The 19,937-nt window shown below is 39.4% G+C and overlaps 1 protein-coding gene across 8 annotated transcripts in view; it reads right to left on the reverse strand.

The window, feature by feature from the left end:
- CARMIL1 (capping protein regulator and myosin 1 linker 1) overlaps positions 1 to 19,937 on the reverse strand; it is a 319,172-nt gene that overhangs the window by 89,967 nt on the left and 209,268 nt on the right. For all 8 annotated transcript variants that reach the window (XM_082346317.1, XM_082346318.1, XM_082346316.1 and 5 more), the window contains 6 exons: positions 15,919 to 16,000; positions 15,023 to 15,122; positions 14,867 to 14,921; positions 9,806 to 9,978; positions 8,165 to 8,233; positions 5,306 to 5,399 (listed from right to left, as the gene is read on the reverse strand). In XM_082346317.1, coding sequence (XP_082202443.1) covers positions 5,306 to 5,399; positions 8,165 to 8,233; positions 9,806 to 9,978; positions 14,867 to 14,921; positions 15,023 to 15,122; positions 15,919 to 16,000 — 573 coding nt within the window. The remainder of the gene's footprint in view (positions 1 to 5,305; positions 5,400 to 8,164; positions 8,234 to 9,805; positions 9,979 to 14,866; positions 14,922 to 15,022; positions 15,123 to 15,918; positions 16,001 to 19,937) is intronic.

A 19,937-nucleotide genomic window follows, 5' to 3' on the forward strand; every position in this document is an offset into this window, starting at 1 on the left:
TAAGATAGAATGTCTTTGCTAAAAAAAGATTCTGCCTGAAATATGACAGGCACACACTGCCACCCAGCTTTGGGTGATTTTGTTTTGTTCTTCTACATTTGGTCTCATGAAGCCCTGGCCATGGGCCAGTTCTGAGAGCAGCTTGTTTATTCAGGAGGCTCAGCTCACACACAGGCAGTGCACCAAGGCTGGCCCACGTGCTTCCAGGCCTTCCCCAGGTGCACCAACAGTGCTTCACAGACTGAGCCTAGAGGAAATATTTTAGAAAAAAAAAATAATATTCAAAGCTCATTTCTAAAAGCTAGTGCAAGGGGAAGGAAGAAAAACAATGCTGAAGTGTCTTTAATAACGGTCAGGTACACATCACTGCTGAAAGTATTTGCATCTGGAAAGTTTACAAGGTAAACTTTCCTTCTGTGCACTATTAGAGACCAAGACAGAGAACCAGGACAGGACAAGGGCCTGACTCAGGTCAAAAGGAAAGAGGAAGAGCCAAAAGTGTCATTAATCACATTTGCCAGTACCCCTGGGCAGCAGTGACCTGGGAGACAGTCTACAGTCAGTCAGACATCTTCAGTCTCATTGCTGAAAAGAGCAGCAGCACAGAAGGCAAAAAAATGCTGTGCTGTGTTTTAATAAAGGAATCTTATATTTTAAAAAAATAAAGATTGAGTATAGAATCACAATATTGTTTTTCAGTAGAGTAAAATTAAAGAGCCATAATTCTTCCAGAGGACAGTTCTGTTAAAATGAAAACTTGAACATATAAGAGCATAGTTAAATACTATAGGGGAAAAAAACCAATAAATATGAGATTTAAAGTCACCGATTTTCATTTTAAAAAAACACAACTTTTATAATTAATATATTTGCATATTCTGCATTTGTTCTTTGTTTCTTCTTTTATCCTCCTCTCTCTTTTTCTGCCTTCTCTGGTTTTAAGTATTGTATATGATTGCACTTTTCTCTCCTTTCTTAGAATATTAAGTATACTTCTTTATAAATATTTTAGTGGTTTCCCTAGTGTGGGCAATATACATTTACAATTCATCCAACTCCTCTTTCAAATAACACTGCAGTTGTCCCTTGAACAAACAGGTTTGAACTGCACAGGTCTGCTTATAAGTGGATATTTTTCAGTAGTAAATACTACAGCATACATGGTCCATGGTTGGTTGAATCCATGGATGCAGACAAGAAGGGCCAACTATAAGGTATACTCAGATTAAGCCCCGTGCTGTCCACGGGCCAACTGTATACCGTTTCACAAATAGCGCAGGTACAGGTACATTATAAGGGAGTATCACCAATTTCTCCCTTTCACCCCTTGTAACACTGCTGTCTTAGAAAGTATTTCTTCTTTATTTTTGAAGGAAAATATTGCTAGATGCAGAATTCTAGGCTGCTGGGTTTTTCGGGTTTTTTTCAACACTTTAAATATTTCACTCCACTTTCTTCTTGCTTGCATGCTTTGTGACTCCAAGTCTGATATAATTCTTACCCTTATTTCTCAATATGTAAGGTATATTTTTCCTCTGGCTTCCTTCAAGATTTTCTCTTTGTCTTTGGTTTTCTGCAGTTTGAATATGATATGCCTACACATCAATTTTTTTTGGGGGGGCGGTATTTATCCTGCTTGGTGTTCTCTGAGATCCCTGGATCTGTGGTTTGGTGTCTGTCATTAATTTTAGAAAATTGTAAGTCATTATTACTTCAGACATTTCTTCTGTTCTTTTCTCTTTCTTCTCCTTCTGGTATTCCCATTACCAGGATGTTCAATGTTTTGTAATTGTCCCATAGTTTTGGGATCTTCTGTTCTTTTTTCCCCCTATTCTTTTTCTCCTCTTTGCATTTCAGTCTGGGAAGTTTCTACTGACATATCTTCAAGCTCAATGATTCTTTCCTCAGCTGTGTCCAGTCCACTGATGAACTCATAAAAGGCATTTTTTTTGCTTGTTACAGCATTTTTGATCTCTAGCATTTCCTTTCAATTTTTTCTTAGAGTTCCTGTCTCTCTGCTTTTATTACCTATCTGTTCTTGCTTTTTTTTTTTTTTTTTTTTTTACTTTTTCCATTAGAGCCCTTAACATATTTGATCATAGTTATTTAAAATTACCTGTCTGATAATTCTAAAATCTGTGTCATATCTGAGTCTGGTTCTGATGTTCACTTTGTCTCTTCATACTGTGTTTTTTCTTGTCTTTTAGCTTGTCTTGTAATTTTTTGTTGAAAGCCAGATATGATGTAGCTAGTAATAACTGAGGTAATCAGTCTTTTAATGTGAGGCTTTTATGTTCCTCTGGCTAGAAGTTGAGGTGTGTTGAATGTCTGCTGTAACTGTATATGCCAGTTAATTTCTTCTATTGACCTTGTTTATGTCTCCCCTGCTGTTTTGGGGTTTCCCTAGAAATGCCTCCTTAAATAAAGTGTCTGACAGCTTTGCTTAGTTGTAATTCAGTGTTATTATAATTGATATGTGATGTAAGTATAATAGGGAGGGGAAGCATTCTATAATCTTAGGATTAAATTTAGGCTTTTTTTTTTTTTTTTTTAAACCAGGCCTGAGTCCCTGGACTGTGACCTTCAGAAGTGTTTCTTGGCCTTTTTTTTTTTCCCTCCCTTATGTGAAACAGGAAGGCTGGAAGGGGCTGCAGTGGTCTAATTGTCTTCTACTAGGTCAGATAAGGCTCTGGTAGAATAGCTTCTCTTGAGGGTAGGCCTTTGTTATGGAGAACAGCATGCTCTGAGTGTATTTCAAAATGGTTACTTTTTCCCTTCCCCCTGCCAGAAACATGAGTGAATTATCCTCCTTCAATCTTCACTGTGATAACCTGGGGTTCTTGTAACTAAAACCCATGCAAAGGTCAGGGCCTCCCTAAGACTAAGCACCTAGGAGTATTTGGCTTCTTCTTTTTTTTTTTTTTTTTTTTTTTAAGCTCTTAAACTAGTCCACACTAAGCCTCCAGCAATTCAGCAATTACTGTTTAAGCATTCCTCTGAGTTACCAGCTCCATTAGCTTCTGCCCCTGGTAAGCTGATCTCAGCTTTGATTCTCTGTGATTCTCTGTATTACCATCTCTCCAGTTTCCAGGGTGACAGTTTGCCTTGTAACCTCAACTCTCTGGCAGACCTAAGAAAAGTCACTGATTTTCTGTTTGTTAAGGCTTTTTTTTCTTCTTGTGAGGATGGGAATGATGACTTCCAAAGTCTTTACATGTCTAATCTGAAACCAGAAACCTTGTTTCTGTAGAATATGTCTTTTGTTATAAGCTGACTAATATCCTTCAGGAAAGTGTAAAGATATCGAACATTTGTATATTGCTTTATGGTCTACAAACTGCTTTTCACATATACCACCTCATTTGATCCTCATGGACACCTTAGGCAAATTACTTAATCACTCTGTCCTTCAGTTTTCTTATCTGTAAAATGAGCATATAATAGAACCTACCTCATGGGTTTATTTTAAAGATGACAGATGTTAATTTATGTAAATCATTTAAAATAGTGCCAGGCACCCAGTATAAACTATATGCTAAGTGTCAGCTAAATACAGTTATCGTGTAGCTTTATTTTTTATGTAGATGGAGAAACTAAAGTTCAGAAAAATTAAATACATACTGAACTTACAATGCTGGGAAGAGTTTGATTTAGTCAGATCTTCTGAATCCAAACCTTAGATGGTTTCTTTTGCTACACCACAGCTTCCTCTCCCCTCCACTCCCAACCTTACTCTCTTTAATTCACTGAATGTCTAAAGAACAGCCATCCAAGCATGCATGCCAGGTACTGCACTAGCTTCTGAGAATAAAACAAGATGAAAAGTATAGGCTCTGCCTTCAAAGAGCTCACGGTCGCTGGGAGGAAAAAAAAACAAAAACAAAAAATAGAGGCAGGTAACTTAAAACAATGTCACAAGGCCAGTGACAGACAGAACTACAGGAAATTCTGAGACCACCTACCTAGCAGGGAAAAGGGACTCCGAGAAGTCTTCCTGGATGAACTGACCCTTGATTTCAATCTCAACAGATATGCACAGTAGTGGGGAAAGCACGAGTATCACCTAGATTCGAGCAGTGATTCTCAAATGTTACAATCACCAGGACAACTCAGAAAAACACAGATGTATAAGTCCCACCCCAGTTTCTGAGGCCCAAGAAATTGCATTTCTAACAAGTTCCCTGAGGTAGAGCAAAACAAAGACTAAGGGTTGGCAAGAGATGAAATTGGCGGTGAATAGGAGGCAGATCCTGGGCAGAAATTCATGATAAGTTAAGGAGATTAGGCTTTATCCTAAAAGCCACCAGGAGCAATGGATTGAAGGTTTTAGTCTGATCAACTTCACCATGAAGGAAGATGGCTATTTTTGACTGCAGCATGGAAAACAGACAAGAGGATGTAATCATCCTGGTGAGAGAGGATGAGGTTTGAATAAAGGCATCTGTTATAGGAATAGAGGGAAGGAGAGTTAATGAAGAGATTTATGCACTAGAATCAGTAAACTTGGTGACTGACTGGCTACAGAAGATATAGAGGGAAAAAAGTCAAGCTTAGGAGATTGGACAGAGGGTGATACCACCAGATGAAAGAACAAAGAGGGAAGAAAGATTTAGAAGATTTCCCAAATAACACCATAATAAAGGTGGAGTAGGCTTCCTCAAATGGGAAATATTTGAGCACATCTAAAAGTAGAGAAAAAGGTAGCCATAACCATAGAACAAGAAGGATGAAGATATGAAAGAGCGAGGGAATGACTCACAGGGCAAGTTTCCAGCACAGGGCAGAGATGTTGGGGTTAAAGGCACTGAAGATGGCTGGGCTTTGAAGGGGAAGGTACCCATCATCCTCTGGGGTTGCCAGAAAGGAGGTGGGCATTGGGTGTGGATTCAGACACATTTATAGACAAAGGTGGTAAAACGAGATCTCAGTAATACCCTAAATTTCTCGATGAAGAAGGAAGGGAAGGCTCTAGCTGTTGAGGATGAAGGGGATGAAGGTTGTGTTAGTTGTCATTCACTTGTACGCATTCTCCAATGGACGAAGAGGAAGTTATCCATGCCTAAGTCTGGCATGTTGATGCTCTAAGAATGTTATTTTACTCCACTTACATTTCATGACAAGTTTTAGTCTTTATTTTATTCCTCCCCCAGTCATGCATTATGCCAGTCGTGACCATAAGAATACAAGCTAATGTGAAAAAAGCTTTGTAAAATACAAAGCACTGTTCATATGTTCAGAATGTATTATCCACACAATTCCACTCGAATGTGAATTTATTATAATTAAGTTACTGATCCTTCAATACCTTCTGCAGAGCCTCTTCTGTTTTGTCAGGGTTTGTTTTTAAGGCTTGAGAAGCATCATACATAGGAATTGGCATAAATCTCAACGTGTAGTTCCTAGAAAAAGGAGAAAATGGTATGTTCATTTGAAAATCACTTCCTATTATCTTAATTCAGCACTCTTTTTTAAAATCCGAAAAGAGAGTTGCCAGAGCGTCTTAGAAAATTCTAAACTACCGGACCATCTTAGGCCCCTCGACTGCAGGTCAGCCTTCTTTCCTACCACCTGTGCGACACCACGAGTGACCTCGTCAAGTCACGCTGTCTACAAAACCTACACAACTGGAAGGAATCTGGTTTTGTTGTTTTGCTTTCAGTTTTCAATTACAGCAAGCACAGGATTTTCAAATTGGAACTGGAGAGATGGCCTGAGAGAAAGGCTAGGAAAAAAGTCCAGCATCAACTTGCTACTTGGATTTTAGTCACCAACAGATCTGAAGGTAACGTGATTACCACAGTGACAACGTGACAGACAGACCCAGAACGGTAGACGAAAAACCCAAAATAGAACCAAAACATTTGCTCTCCAAGCCAAGGATGTGAACATCCCCAAAAACAGTCTGTTCAGGCTCTGGGCTCCTTTAAATAACCAAGTCCGAGACCAGTGACTGTCTTTAGAAAACCTTCCTGCTGGCTCAACACCCTGACCTCTGCAGGTTCTGGCAGTTGGCACCCCAAATCAGCCCGAGTGCCCCAGGCTCTAGACACCAAGTAAAGCAACTGTGGAACTCTGGGTCTATTTAATACCTCACACGGCTGTTGCCTGGCTGATTAGACACAAGAATGCAAGGGTGAGTCATTTTTGCGTGAGAACTCTAAATCTGCACTCTGACCTCTGCTCCTGAACTTGCTACAAAGTGCTATGTGTCTGGATGAACACTCACACCTGCTCCCCTACCACAAACTCTAGCCCTGGAGATGCCTCCTCTCTCCCAGCCAGAATGCATCTGTTTCTACAACAAGACACTCAGGAAGGATGACCTTGTGGGCCACGTGTCGGCAACTGGTACCTAGGCATCCCACAGCTGGCTTGTTTCAGGTCTCTAAACAACAAGCAGCACTCATGGTGTGACTCTTATGGATAGTCAGATGGCTTCTACTGGAAGAATAAATTAACAGCTAATTCCTAAAATAGGTACTAATAATGAAGAAATAATAAAGAAAATAAACAGTCATCTTAATAAAAGCAGCCAATCTGGATGGTTACCTAATGGGGAAAAAAAAACAACAACTGTTCTTCATCCAGTCCAACTGACAAGGTGGCTGAAAGTAAAATAATCAGCAAAGACAAGGCTGTTATTTCTATAACTTCAATTTTTACCTTAGCTTTGTTTGAGCAAAATTGCTTTTGTTTGACTTAAGAGGAACCAGCCAACTGAAACTAAGAGATAATACGTCTCTTTTTGCAGCCTTGAAGATTTTCTTTTCCCTCATCCACTTTTCATCATGCTTCAGACCAGCGTGGTTTATCTAAACCAAATGTGATTTCACACCATTGGCATCTTGGAGCACAGAGTACATAACAGACTGTGATCAGGGAGTTCTGCTTTCAGTCTGGAAACGTGGAGTGTTGGGGGTGCATCCTCTTGGCTTCTCACAAAGACCTGCCTGGGCTGGCAGTCTGCAACGTCATTAGAGTGGCAGCTGTGCTGTTAGCACCCAAATGCAGCAATCTGTAAATGTATGTTTCCATTCAAAGGTTTTGTGTGCAATAGGTGTAATTACAGGAGGTTCTGCAGTCACAGAAGGCTCCCGGGAGAGGTGGCCATGATGACTGATGGTATAAGCTGCCTTGTTTAGTGATGTTTAGTGATGGCGGTGGTGGCAGCAATTTTGACTTCCTGGCTAAAGGAGAACCACGGGATTTAGAACTGAAGCCACTTAGAGATAATTTACTGTGATTTCTCACTTTATAAAAGAAAAATTCATCAATGAGGTGAAATGATCATAGGCTCAAGATCACAGGCTTATTGGTGACAGAGCTGGGGACTGAATGGAGGGCTCCTAATTCCAGGTCTAGGCTTTTATCCAGGTCACCATGTTGGGCATGACAGCTCCACCTGAGGGGCCGTGAATCGAGGAAAACACAAAATAATGAGCACCCCCTCCCCCTCCTAAGAGGCCCAACTTCTATGCTACTGGCCCCTAATTTCCCTCCTACATTTTGTAACCACTCGTTTTTAATGCTATAAATCTGCTTTGATCATTCCTACCATTAGAATACACTATGAGGATTGAAAAGCTCAGAAAGAACCAGATTTCTAGCATTTTTTTCAGCCACGTTTGTATTCTTCTTTCCCCATTTAGTTTACTAGGAAAGTAAATTTGACAATAAATAATAGTTGCAGACTTTAGTTACGAAGGTAATAAAAAAAAGCCTTTTACAGAAATGAGACCAGTGAGCCCTAGCCTTGCCATTTCATCAATTTCATTTTTATTTTCTGGACCTCAGCTTTCTTCTCACCACTGGATTCAGAGTTGTCATCCTGGGCAAAAAAAGTGAGATCCAGTGGAAGGAGATTTAAAACCACAAGGAGAAAGAAGCAAGGTGACCGCTGTGTAGCCCCCTCCACCCCACCCCCCTGCAACCATGATCTTGTGTGTTCGGCGGAATAAGCATCTCTGCTCTCATTTTATAGATGAAGAAACTCACACCAGAGGAAAGTCAGCGTCTTCCCAGGTCCCATGGCTGGTTAGCAGGAGACTAATCAGACCCAGACCTTCTGATTCCCAATCTATTGCTACTTGTATTACCCCACAGAGACACAAACACCATTGGTTCTTTTCTATTTTTCTAGAAAGAAGTCCTAAGTAAAACTTACTTTTCCATAGCAACAGCTATATCTTGAAAGCCTTGGGCAGTAATGTTGTTCTTGTCCCATATAACAGTCCTGTTTGGAAACCAAATCACATAAATGATCAGATACTTAAGAATGGAGGAAATGATTCTCCCATTGCAGATAAATCTCTTATAGGCAACACCATCTAGGTATTTTAGTACAACGAGCAAGGAATAATGTTCAGCTTTGTTTCAAACAAAGCAAGGATGAGCATTTCCCCCAACATTAGATTCCAAAGCCATTCTCTGCTCAAGTACTATGAAAAAAAACATACTTAAAAGCAACAGCACACACATTAACTTACCATTAAGTCACCTAATGCTTTGCTAGCCAGAAAGCCCTAAAACCTGATTTCCCTGATATTCTCCCAACATAGTCTCCAAACAGCATTCTAGTATTCAAGTCTGAGGCTGAAGCTATTTATACAAGAGGCTAAACAGTCTCATGTCCAACATAAAGAATTCCAGATACTGAGACTTTTTTCTATTCTAAACAACTAGAGGGACAAAGTGGTCATATTTTCTGACATTTCATCATTGCCCTGACATGATATGATCAGCAATCCCAGCAACTGAGTTCACTCTGATGATAAACCTCAGTTACCCTAGGAGGTGGTTTACTTTTTAAATACAAAATCTCTTTTGGAAGAAAAGTATTACTTCCCTTTCAGAATGTGAATACTTCAGAAGTATTTTAGGATTTGTCAATTCACCCGACACATGAAATGGCTTTTATTTGTCTGAACGCTCCCAGGATCACAACCTCTAATTGCTTTCTCTTCTTAACCTCAACGACCTTCTTCACGTACACACTGACCTTCAAAGAAACTGCTGATTTTGGCTTTTGCCTTCTGTTTAGACAGAAGGTGCAGGCTGTGCCTTACACTGGGAAGCAAGGGAAACAGCCAGAAAAAGCCCTTGAGGAGCAGTGTGAATTATTAACTCTTCCTTCACCAGACTGCTGGGCTAGGTAGCAACTGGATCTCTCTGAACGATGGATGGTAACATGGTGACCAGATAACTAGTCCCTAAGGGAAGTGGTTACTGCATAGCTCATCCTTAACAAAAGCCATGCTTGGGAAGCACTACGGATGAAAACCACTGAAAAGAAGAGTTCGCATCCAGTACAAACTTGCCTTCGACCCAGAGGACTTCATGGATCCCTTGGGTTTTAGGTCTTTATGTCGCAGGAGTGGGAAGGGAAGATAAGACGCTGGGCTCACAACCAAGTACAGGTAAGCCCCTCGTGTTATACCTCCAGTCTTCCCAGCTCTGCCCCCAAACCCCTCCTCTGCTGCCCCCTGCCTTTCCCGACACATCAGTCAGCTGTCAATGCTGCTGTGAAATGGGAAACTGCAATGGTTCTCAGTCAGGTTTGCCTCGTAGCGGAAACCTTTAAGACAGCAGTTTGAAGGAATGACTGTGTCTAAATTTGGGAACGCCCTCCTCCATATTTTGAAAAAAGACTTGAAGCTGTTGCTTCTGCTCCCCAGCTGGTCGCCTGGGAAACTGAGGCCTCACGCGAACACAGCCGGCCCCCCAGCGGTTGCTGGGTCAGACCCTCTTCCAGACCTTCCTTTGAACCAGCATCCACTCCTCGGGGCCGAGGGCCCGGCCTGCGTACCTGAGCTTGGTGTTGATCTGCAGCGCTTTGGCCAGCATCTTTGCCCCCATGTCCCCCATGCCATTCCCACTGATGTCCACTGTGGTCAGGGAGGTGTTGCTTCCCAGGGCGTTGATGATGATGGTGACCTCGGTCTTGAGTTTCGAGTCAGCCAGGGACAAGGACTGCAGAGGCTGTGGAGGGAACACCAGGCAGTGCTCACACAGTGTTGTCAGAGCTGCTGCGGCTCGCTGGGACCCACTTCACGGAGAACCATCAGGGGAGGGACCCACCGCACAAACACAAAGTGCCTCATTTGGAAACTTCTGGCCAAAAGACACTGATGAATGGGACCTGAAGGTTCTGGACCTTTGGAGTCAAACATGAAGAGCGTGTGTCTTAACGCTGAATATATCAGCCACCTCTCTTCTAAGGGAAGCTGTGGAAAGATACCCAGAGTGGCAGATGCCAGCTCTTTTGCAGTGGAGGATGGGAAGAAAGAAATAAAAATACTACACAAAAATGTCTGCACTTGAGTATGGCAACACTATCCCTTGACCCATTTTATTTCTATGCAAGGTAAAATGACGTCTTAAAATACTAGTAGAGGAATACTAGTACTAAATTACTAGAAGTAGTAAATGCAAAATAAAACCCAGCCAAGATCAATAATAACTGACATTTATTGAATACTTAACCACTATTTAAGCTTTTTACATATATTTACTCATTTAATCCTCCCAGTAACCCAATACTTAGGTATTATTATATTAGGTATTGTTATCCCTACTTCTCAAGTAAGAAACGAAAAGGTTAAGTGATTCAACCAAGGTCACACAGAATGTAGCTGAACAGGAACCGGACAGGCCGGTTGCAGATTTTGTGTTTTCACCTCCTGCACAACATTGCCCCTATTGGCTTATCCGAGATCTTTTTGATCCTCACTCTTAGCTTTGTCTTATAAGATCCAATCAAAAACACACTTAAAATTAAAAAAAAAAAAAAAAGTCAAGTGTGTGTGACCCTTTCATTACTGTAAGCTGTGTGGTGAACCCAAGCCAATCCACTCACTGTCTATTTAAACCAGAGACTGAAAGCCCTCTGCCTGGAGGCATGTTTTGTTTGGCCTACAGAGTATCTGACAAAAAAAAAAAGAATGGGCTCCCTACTTACACCCAGCTCACACTTGTTTATGTCACCTTCCTAGCCCTGTGGGTATTTAAATTGCAATCCCTGATTTCAGCCATAACTGAATTAATGAGGTGGTGCAAATTCCAGGACTTAAGACAATGTTGCTCTAAAAGTCAGAACTAAGACTTCTCCGGGGGATTTGGATGTCTTCTGGGTTGCCTGCGGTGGTCTACACTGGCCCAGCCATATTCAACAATTGTATATGCTAACTCCATAAGCAGTTCGGACATTACAGGGAGGTGGATGCTGGAAGCAGCTTCTAGGATCATCTATGACCAGGTTCCATGGTGGCCCGTGGGACTGGGGTTCTTGAGATGTGCCTAGGTGGTCTGTAGGACCCCCGCACAAATCGTGGGGTGTATTCATGTCCACTTAACCACTGAACATGGACTTCTAATAGAACACCTGTTCCAGGCACATCTGCCAAAAGGCTCAGGAGGCAGAATGAGAGTGTTGACAGTTTCAAGACTCATATGTCCACAAACTGGTATTATGCATTTGGTTCTAGTTTTCCCGAGCGATTGTTCTTATTGTCCAAATTTGATCATGTTTTCTAAACGTAATACATCTATGATAAAATCAAAAGGTAATATTATATAAATTAGAATCAAATTTTTTAAGGTTAAATGGCATAGTAAGTGCCAAGTCAATTAAAACCTCAGCCCAAAAGCCTGCATAATCTTAGACTCAGGCAGGTTTAGGGAGGGAGCTTCAATTTTCTTAAGAGTCTACGTTCCAGTAGATAGAAAAAAAAACTAAACGAAAAATGCTTCAGACTCCGGAAACTTCATGTTTTAAATGAAAATATAAGCAATGTTGCTTTAATAAAAAGCTGTAATCGTATCTCCCATCATTTCAATAAGCTCTATTCAATGCCTACAAAAATGACACATTACGGCTTCTTCCTAATACTGGAAAACTGCCAAGTCTCCAAGCTGGAGAGCACCAATTCCAGTACTATATTCAAACCCTAATACACCCCAGTTAACACTTAAAAGTAATAGGCAGAGCCATTAATGCGAACAGAACAGCCGGAATTGCATGCATATTTATAAGGTCATCCCTTCTTGATTTACTGCACTTCCAGGAAACATTACTATTTGAAATCTTACTATTCCTGTTCATAGCTGAACATGCCTAATCTGACAATCTGTCTCCTTGCTACAGGGACTCCAAGGACAAACACATACTGCTGTATTGTTCACAACACAGGTTTGTATGTAATACTTCAGAACAAGAGTCCCTGTCATCTTGGCCCTTCAATGTTACCATCCCTAGACTCTGGGAGCAGCAGCCTGACAACCACTGTCTAGAGTTGAAGGCGACACTGAAGCCCGTGCGTCTAGGTTGTCCAAGTGAACATATTGTGCAATATCGGGAGAATAAAGTATTCCACACGCTGTCTAAGAATAAGCTCTACAGACACAAGGTCAGAATGTAAAAAGCAAAGAGTTTCCTTTTTATATGTAAAAACCTTTAAAAACATAAAACCAAAACATGAGCCCAATGGTGCCAGTTATGGGTGGAATTTTTATAGTCACAAGACTGAACTCCTAATCATTTTAAATAGTTTTGCACATTACTGATTCAGAAGTAGAAAAAAAATAAAAAGAAGGTAATTACTTATTGAAAAAGCCACCTACTTTTCTGTGACATGAACATAAAAGGCTTTTCACTGTACATTATTAGCAGCAACTTTTCAAATTTATAACAGAGTTCACATTTTTGTAGCAAACTTTACTGTCTGCGAATATGTTTTTAGGTGTGCTTTAAATATCAAGATTATCTTTGAGTAAGAGACTTTGAAAATTATAGGAACAGAGTTTGAAGACCCTCGTGTAATAAGCAAAACATGAAATTAAGAAATGTATTTTTCATAACATATAAATTTTCCTAAAATATGTGCTAAGGAACAAATATTTGGGAATGATTATTAAATATGATTCTGCAATACTGGCTTCCCCAACCTTTTAAAACTGGGCCAATACTAGGAAATCAAAATCTCAAATACAGCAGGGTGGTATAAAGTCAAATTAAATATGTAAAACAAACTGCATGAATTCTGAAAAGTATAAATTACATTCTAATTATGACTCTAACTTTAATAACCCAGTATAAGAGTAACAAAATATGGGGTTTATTAGCAAATGAGGACAAAGAGAAGTGTCTGAATTCATTAAATAATAATGAGTTTCATTTCTAGTCCACAGGTTGGAAATTATATCCACACAATGAAGAGGCAGGACAACAGAATTTTCTCCTGCCCTCCAGATCAGAGCTCCACAAAGAGATGTGGGCAAGGGTAAGCAAGGAAAAGTACCAGTCTCCATCTCTCCTGACCGCATGGCTTTCTCCAAAAATTTAGCTTACAGTTATAGTAGAATTTGCTATAACCCTATATGAATTCAAAATGGGAAATGATACTTTTTTTTTAATGATTTTTTTTTTTGATGTGGACCATTTTTAAAGTCTTTACTGAATATGTTACAATATTGCTTCTGTTTTATGTCTTGGTTTTTTGGTCGCGAGGCATGTGGTATCCTAGTTCCCCCACCAGGGATTGAACCTGCACCCCCTGCACTGGAAGGCAATGTCTTAACCACTGGACCGCCAGGGAAGTCCCGAAATGATACTTTTTTTAAATGTGACATATCTCACATGATTAATACAGGAAATCACTCTTATGACCTATAAAAGTAGCTATCACCGAACATGAATAATATGAATCTTCATTATACAAATTGATTTGGATGTTAGTAACCACAAAAGCTCTTTGGTGGCTGAATAGGACTAAGATAGGAAAGGGACAAAATCTTAAAGAGCATCAATAAAATATAAGATGTGATGCACCAGGTTTCAATGAAAGGAATTAATGGTAGAGCGCTTCTCACTTTGTCCATAAAATATCTTCCTTTATCCTAATGCACTTCTAAGGGCAGCTAAATAGGATACTATTTGAAATTAAATTTCTTTACCCTGAACCGAGTCTTAGCCAGGAACAACTAAAGGGAATAAAAATATAAGAAGGATTATTAGAGCTCTAGACACAGTTTAAGATGGGGGATAACTTTCTTAGTCTCTTGTAATTCTGCATAATTACTAGATGAAATTCAAATTAGCAACATCATGTTTCTCAGCATGACAGAAGGTTATAAAGTCAACTAGAGAGTAAAAATTCACACTTGCAGATTACTGTATTAGCTGAAGCTAGGAAGTAGTAAGGCTTATTAAAAGATGGGCTTAGGAGTCAATGTATACATCTATTCATCTATTAGTTACAATCTTCCTTTAATCAGTGATAAGCTGAATAAAGTGAAGAGTAGGCAAATTTTAAGTACACTCTAAAACTGTACTAAAGCATAAATATTTATTGCACTTAAAAACAATAACAACAGGGGGCTTCCCTGGTGGCGCAGTGGTTGAGAGTCTGCCTGCCAATGCAGGGGACACGGGTTCGAGCCCTGGTCTGGGAAGATCCCACATGCCACGGAGCAACTGGGCCCGTGAGCCACAATTACTGAGCCTGCGCGTCTGGAGCCTGTGCTCCGCAACAAGAGAGGCCACGATGGTGGGAGGCCCGCGCACCGCGATGAAGAGTGGCCCCCACTTGCCACAGCTAGAGAAAGCCCTCGCACAGAAACAAAGACCCAACACAGCCATAAATAAATAAATAAATAAATTTAATACTTGCTACTCTAACTAGCTCCTCTGACATCTCTCTGTATTCACTATAAAAAATAAAATAAAAAATAAAAAAAAACAATAACAACAGAAAATGTATACAGTGATAAAATTATCTGAAAGCATATCTGCATTAACCCAGCAGACATAATTAGTAAGAACAGCAACAAACGGCAGATTTTAGGCAAGAGTGTTAAAAATAATACTCACTGATTCTTCATCTTGAATCATCTGTACTAAGTTGTCCAACACAGGTGTCAGATTTCTAAAGAGATTTTAAAGATGTGGACAGTGGAATCAAATCAAAAGCTTTCAGGAGGCTGGTTATTTTCATCATTGTCATATAAAAAAATGCAAAACTCTTACTTGGATTTCATATTATTAAAATTTTTGCCTAACGCCAGGTGTTGTATGGATCTGTTTTTACTGAGCCACACTATTAAGGTAGATAGGTCAGATTCTAAACCTGGAAAGAATCAGAGTAAATGGAGAATCAACACACATGTGGATAAATAAATTCTCAGGTGCAGCACAATTAAACAAAGGTGCAAGGCAGTGGATGACTTTCTGTCCTGAGAGCCCTGAGATGCTAATCTTTTTTCCCCCAACCCCCGCCAAAGGAACTTTTTGTCCTCTTTTTATGTCCTCTTATTTCACAGGGATAAACTCATTCTCCACAAAGACTTATCTAAATCTCTTATGCAATCAGTGGCTAAATAAAGTCAACAAGGAATGGGGAGGTATGACAGCAGAAAATTTCATCTCTCCCCATCCCTTCGTGAAGGAAGATTCTGACATACTGCTCACTGGGAAGTAACTGCAGTTAAAGTTGTCTATGCAAATTCATACTGCATTCTTGTCTATGCAAGTTCATATGCACATGCTACTATAACCAGTAGAAATAAAGCTAATGAAACAAGTTTCTGAATAAATAAACAAGACCTCAATTTTATTACCACTAAGCATGCAAAGGGTTGGACTCAGATCTTTATCAATGCATTGATGATAACTTTTTTTTTTCTTGGTCTGAATTGTTTTACTGCATAGACTTTTCATTTTTGGCCATGGAAAAATCTTAGTAAGACTTTGGCACAGAATTATTCCATAAATAAACTCTGTTAAATTAAAAGGTCCTCTAGTCAAGAAGTGAAATAACAATTTTATTAAGGTGTCATCTAGATTGGGCTAGAAGATTATTTTCCCTTTACCAACTTGCTTCAAATAACATTTCTATGTCTTTTCTTCTCTGATTTCTGACTTACCATTATCGGAGATGTCTAGGCTGGTGATGTTGTGGATTTCGGCGATGCAGCCTTCTAATACCTGCGCACCTCCAGATCTCAGCTAGAGAAACACAAACCAAACAGGTAAAGGGGTCACTGGAGGGGTAAAGCCAAAAAAATGAAAAATAGGAGATATAGTCTCAAACTTAGCACCAAAGAAAAAGTGAAAACTTATCAACTCCAAAAACGCTATCATCAGTGTAAAGAGCTAATCACTAGTCATTATATGGTTTCCCATCTCACATAAGTCTGAAAATCCTTAGAAAAAGAAACAGAAGACAGAGGCCACCCCGCATCACCACTGCCAAGACGGTCTCCGTCAACTCACAAGAATTTTCTTCATTTCTGACTTTTGGAAAGCTAACAAATCCCTTTTATACATTAGATACGGCTACTATTTTATTTGACTATTACAGATTTCAAGGTATAACTCTCCACCATGTAGCAGCAAAACAACCAAAGGGGACAGTAAAGACCTATAAAATCCTTTTCATCTTTTCCCATAAAACCAAAAGCATATTTTACAGAGGTCAGAGTATTTTTGTTTTCCGTGCAGCAACTATCTGAGTTCCTACTATGTGTAAAACACTGTGCAGGATACAGTTTCCCAAGCTGTGGCCCTTTGTTCAGTAAACTTACGATCTAATAAGGGAAAAGAAACTCATTTATTGGGAACCTACTATGTGCCAAGGAACATGGTAGTTTCTCTATTCACTTAAGAAAATTAAAATTTATGTAAAAATTCTATCCCAAATTGACAACACTTTCTACTTGTTCAAGTTTTGATGTAAAAATTTAAAGAATCCTTATTTCACTATTTTAGATGAAATATGTCTGTGGTACTCTGGACCAAACCCTGCCAATTTCCCTGGCTGCTTACATGTTAAGCAGAATTTTGCACAGATCTTTGGAATTGCTTTATTCAGGAGTATTTCAGCTGGGTGTTTAACTTCAGTCCTTTCTACTTTTTCAGGTAACAGCAGATCACGGTGAGGTGCCTGATGTGAACTCTGACGGGGTGTGTCACACAGAGGCAGACCTCCCCAGGAGGCTGGTCTACACACTTCAGGGAAACCAAGGCCAACCAACTCCACAGCTGCAGGGCTACGAATCCAGTGTGTGGAGCTACGGCCATTTTTATTATATTTTTGCCGAAGTACTGGTTTATGATTGGTTGTAAATTAAAAAACAACACCCAGGTTCTTCACAAATAGATTTGAGAAACACTGTTCCAGGTCACAGTTTGTTAATATTTGAAGAAGTGAATGTTATATGTAGACTATGTCAACATTAAAGCAGGAAATAATTTAGGCAAACACTTCCAAGGAACATAATTTGATTTTCAGAGCATGAAAAAAATTATGCTTTTGAGAAGACAAACATAAGTTTTTACAATTTCATTATTTGCTGTTAGTGATTTCTCTGTTGAGAAGTCAAATTTCTACAACAAAATCTCTACTTCTTATTATAATGTATAGTAAAAATATTCCATTTGCAAAAATGGAAAATAAAAGTGAGATTTCAGTGCTCAATTCTGTTTATTTTATAAATACTCCTGACTGATATTTGTAGCATAATACTAACATTTTCCAATACTAAAAAATGTCATCATACCCTAATTTATTAATTCATAAAGTACTTACACAATGGCCAAGCTAAGGAAAGCCCAAGGAGAAAAAACAAAAAATGTTAAGTAAGCAGAATAAGAACAGAGAAATAGAAGTCTCTATCAACACACGATGTAAAAAAGCAGAGTCAGAAAAAACACTTCAACTAAAATAAATTCCCAAAACTAAAATCCAAAACTTAAATAAGAAAATAACTGACCTTCAGTCACAAGAACATTCGATTGTACTCACAGGTTATTAGATGCCTAAAATTCCCCCAAAGCTTAAGGCTTTCCCAAAACAGTAAAAGCTTTTCCATTACTGTAAATGAAAATCCTTTTAAATAAATTTGCATAATTAGAGGCTGTGTCTGCATGTAAAACTGGTTTTAAATTACCCTCATTTGGATCCCACACACTAGCATTATTTAAAAAGAAAGCAAGATCAAAGAGGAGTAAATGTGACTGAATCACTCAATACTTTTTGAAATGTTAAAAATAAAATCACATTTCTTTCAAGAGAGAAGTGTGGTCTCACTCAAGGAAGGTGGAATATTTCAGCTGTTACTCATAGTTCTAAGTGAATAGTTCTATCTAATACAAAAACATCCATAATGGGTACAGAAACAAGGAAAACTAAAATCTAGAGAACTTTTAATAATTCATTTTTCTTCCTCAAGAGCACTTACCATTTAAAAAGAGGTAGCAAATATTACAGGTTTATATATAAAATAACCTCCCTATTTATCACTTGTCCTCTATAGGGGTTCCATTTTTAATGAAAAAATAATTTCTATCCTGGGAAATTTTCTCACATGAAACTGTGAATATTGTAAGATTCTCCAAGAACAGAAAATAGTTTGACATGATCCAGTTCAATATATCCTCGCTAGCAGGGTCTGATGCCAAAAGGTAATTTAGAACCCAAGAAAGATATATAATACAATTGACCCTTGAACAACTCTGGGGTGAGGGGAGTTGGGGGGGCCAACCCTCCACACAATCAGAAATCCAAGTATACCTTTACAGTTGGCCCTCAGTATCTGTGGTTCCTTCCCCACGTGCAGATTCAACCAACCACGATGTAGTACTATAGGAGGTATTTCGTGAAAAAAAATCCACATATAAGTGGACCCATGCAGTTCAAACCGTGTTGTTCAAGGGTCAACTGTATATACACTGTCATTTCCAAGAGAACGGAAATACTTGCATTTCCAAATAGTTGCATGCATTATATTGCTTATGTCCATCCTGTGGTGAAACATTTTCCATTTTGCATTCCATACCCAGCCTAAGAGGAAAGTGATAGCAAGGGGTACAGCAATGATGGCGCTCAACACACACAAGCAAACCCGCCTTCTCACCTCAAAGCTGGCTGAATGACTATCAAATTGAATGGAATTGTCTGAAAAGTTACTAGTGACTTGCTGCAATGTCCTACTTGTTACAAATTTTAATATCTGATGCTCTTTTTTCTACTCATCATCAAAGCACATTGCAATGAATATGGCATAATGTGCAGGAAAATTTCTCCTTAACAGAACCAACTCCCACATCCAGACTGCAACAAATCCTCAGTTATGGCTAGCCTTTACGTCTTCTATGAAGTATCAGAGATTTTCCTCTCTCACTTGGAAGGAGATTAAGCTTGAAGAATTCAGTCCCAGCACTGACTTGTTCTTCCCTTGAAGTATGACTATGAAGTAATAAGATTTTTAAACACACGCCAGGATGTATACACCCATTGCCTCCTTTCAGGCAAAGGGGTACAAGGGGAGAATGCATATGAATGTCAACATCACTATCACTATATATAAAAGAGTTTTGAAACTCTTGTTTTGGAACTAACCTTGAGGACAAGGGAACACACACATTTCTCTGAACATCTGCACAGATGCTAAGTCCTTACGCTTTGAGAGTGAGTTGGGATCAGCCACAGGCCATTCAGAGCCTGGCCGTAGAGGGTAATGCTGTTTTGTGTCCAAAACCAAGTGTGCCTATAAATTGACGAGACTAATTATTCTTGAGAGATTTAAAACAGCTTTGAAGGTGATTTTTTTTTTAATGGTCTAATAAAGATAGTTACCCTAGGCTTGGCATTGTGCCAAATACTATCTCAGCAAACTACTACAGTTGGCCGTCTGCAAAATTTCAGTCCTAGGTTGGCTGAATCCACAGATGCAAAACCTGCAGATATGGAAGCCAACTGTATTTATTGTACTCCACTATATTACATGGGGGACGTGAGCATCTGTGCATTTTGATATCTGTGGGAGCTCCCCAAACCCATCCCCAGAGGATACTGAGGGATGACTGTATAATCCCCATTTCACAGGTGAAAAATGAGGGCCGAAAGAAGGGAACCTTTTGGATTCCGAAGTGCCCACCCTTT

Source organism: Balaenoptera borealis, assembly GCF_965194805.1.
Source record: "Balaenoptera borealis genome assembly, chromosome: 12".
Lineage (NCBI taxonomy): Eukaryota > Metazoa > Chordata > Mammalia > Artiodactyla > Balaenopteridae > Balaenoptera > Balaenoptera borealis.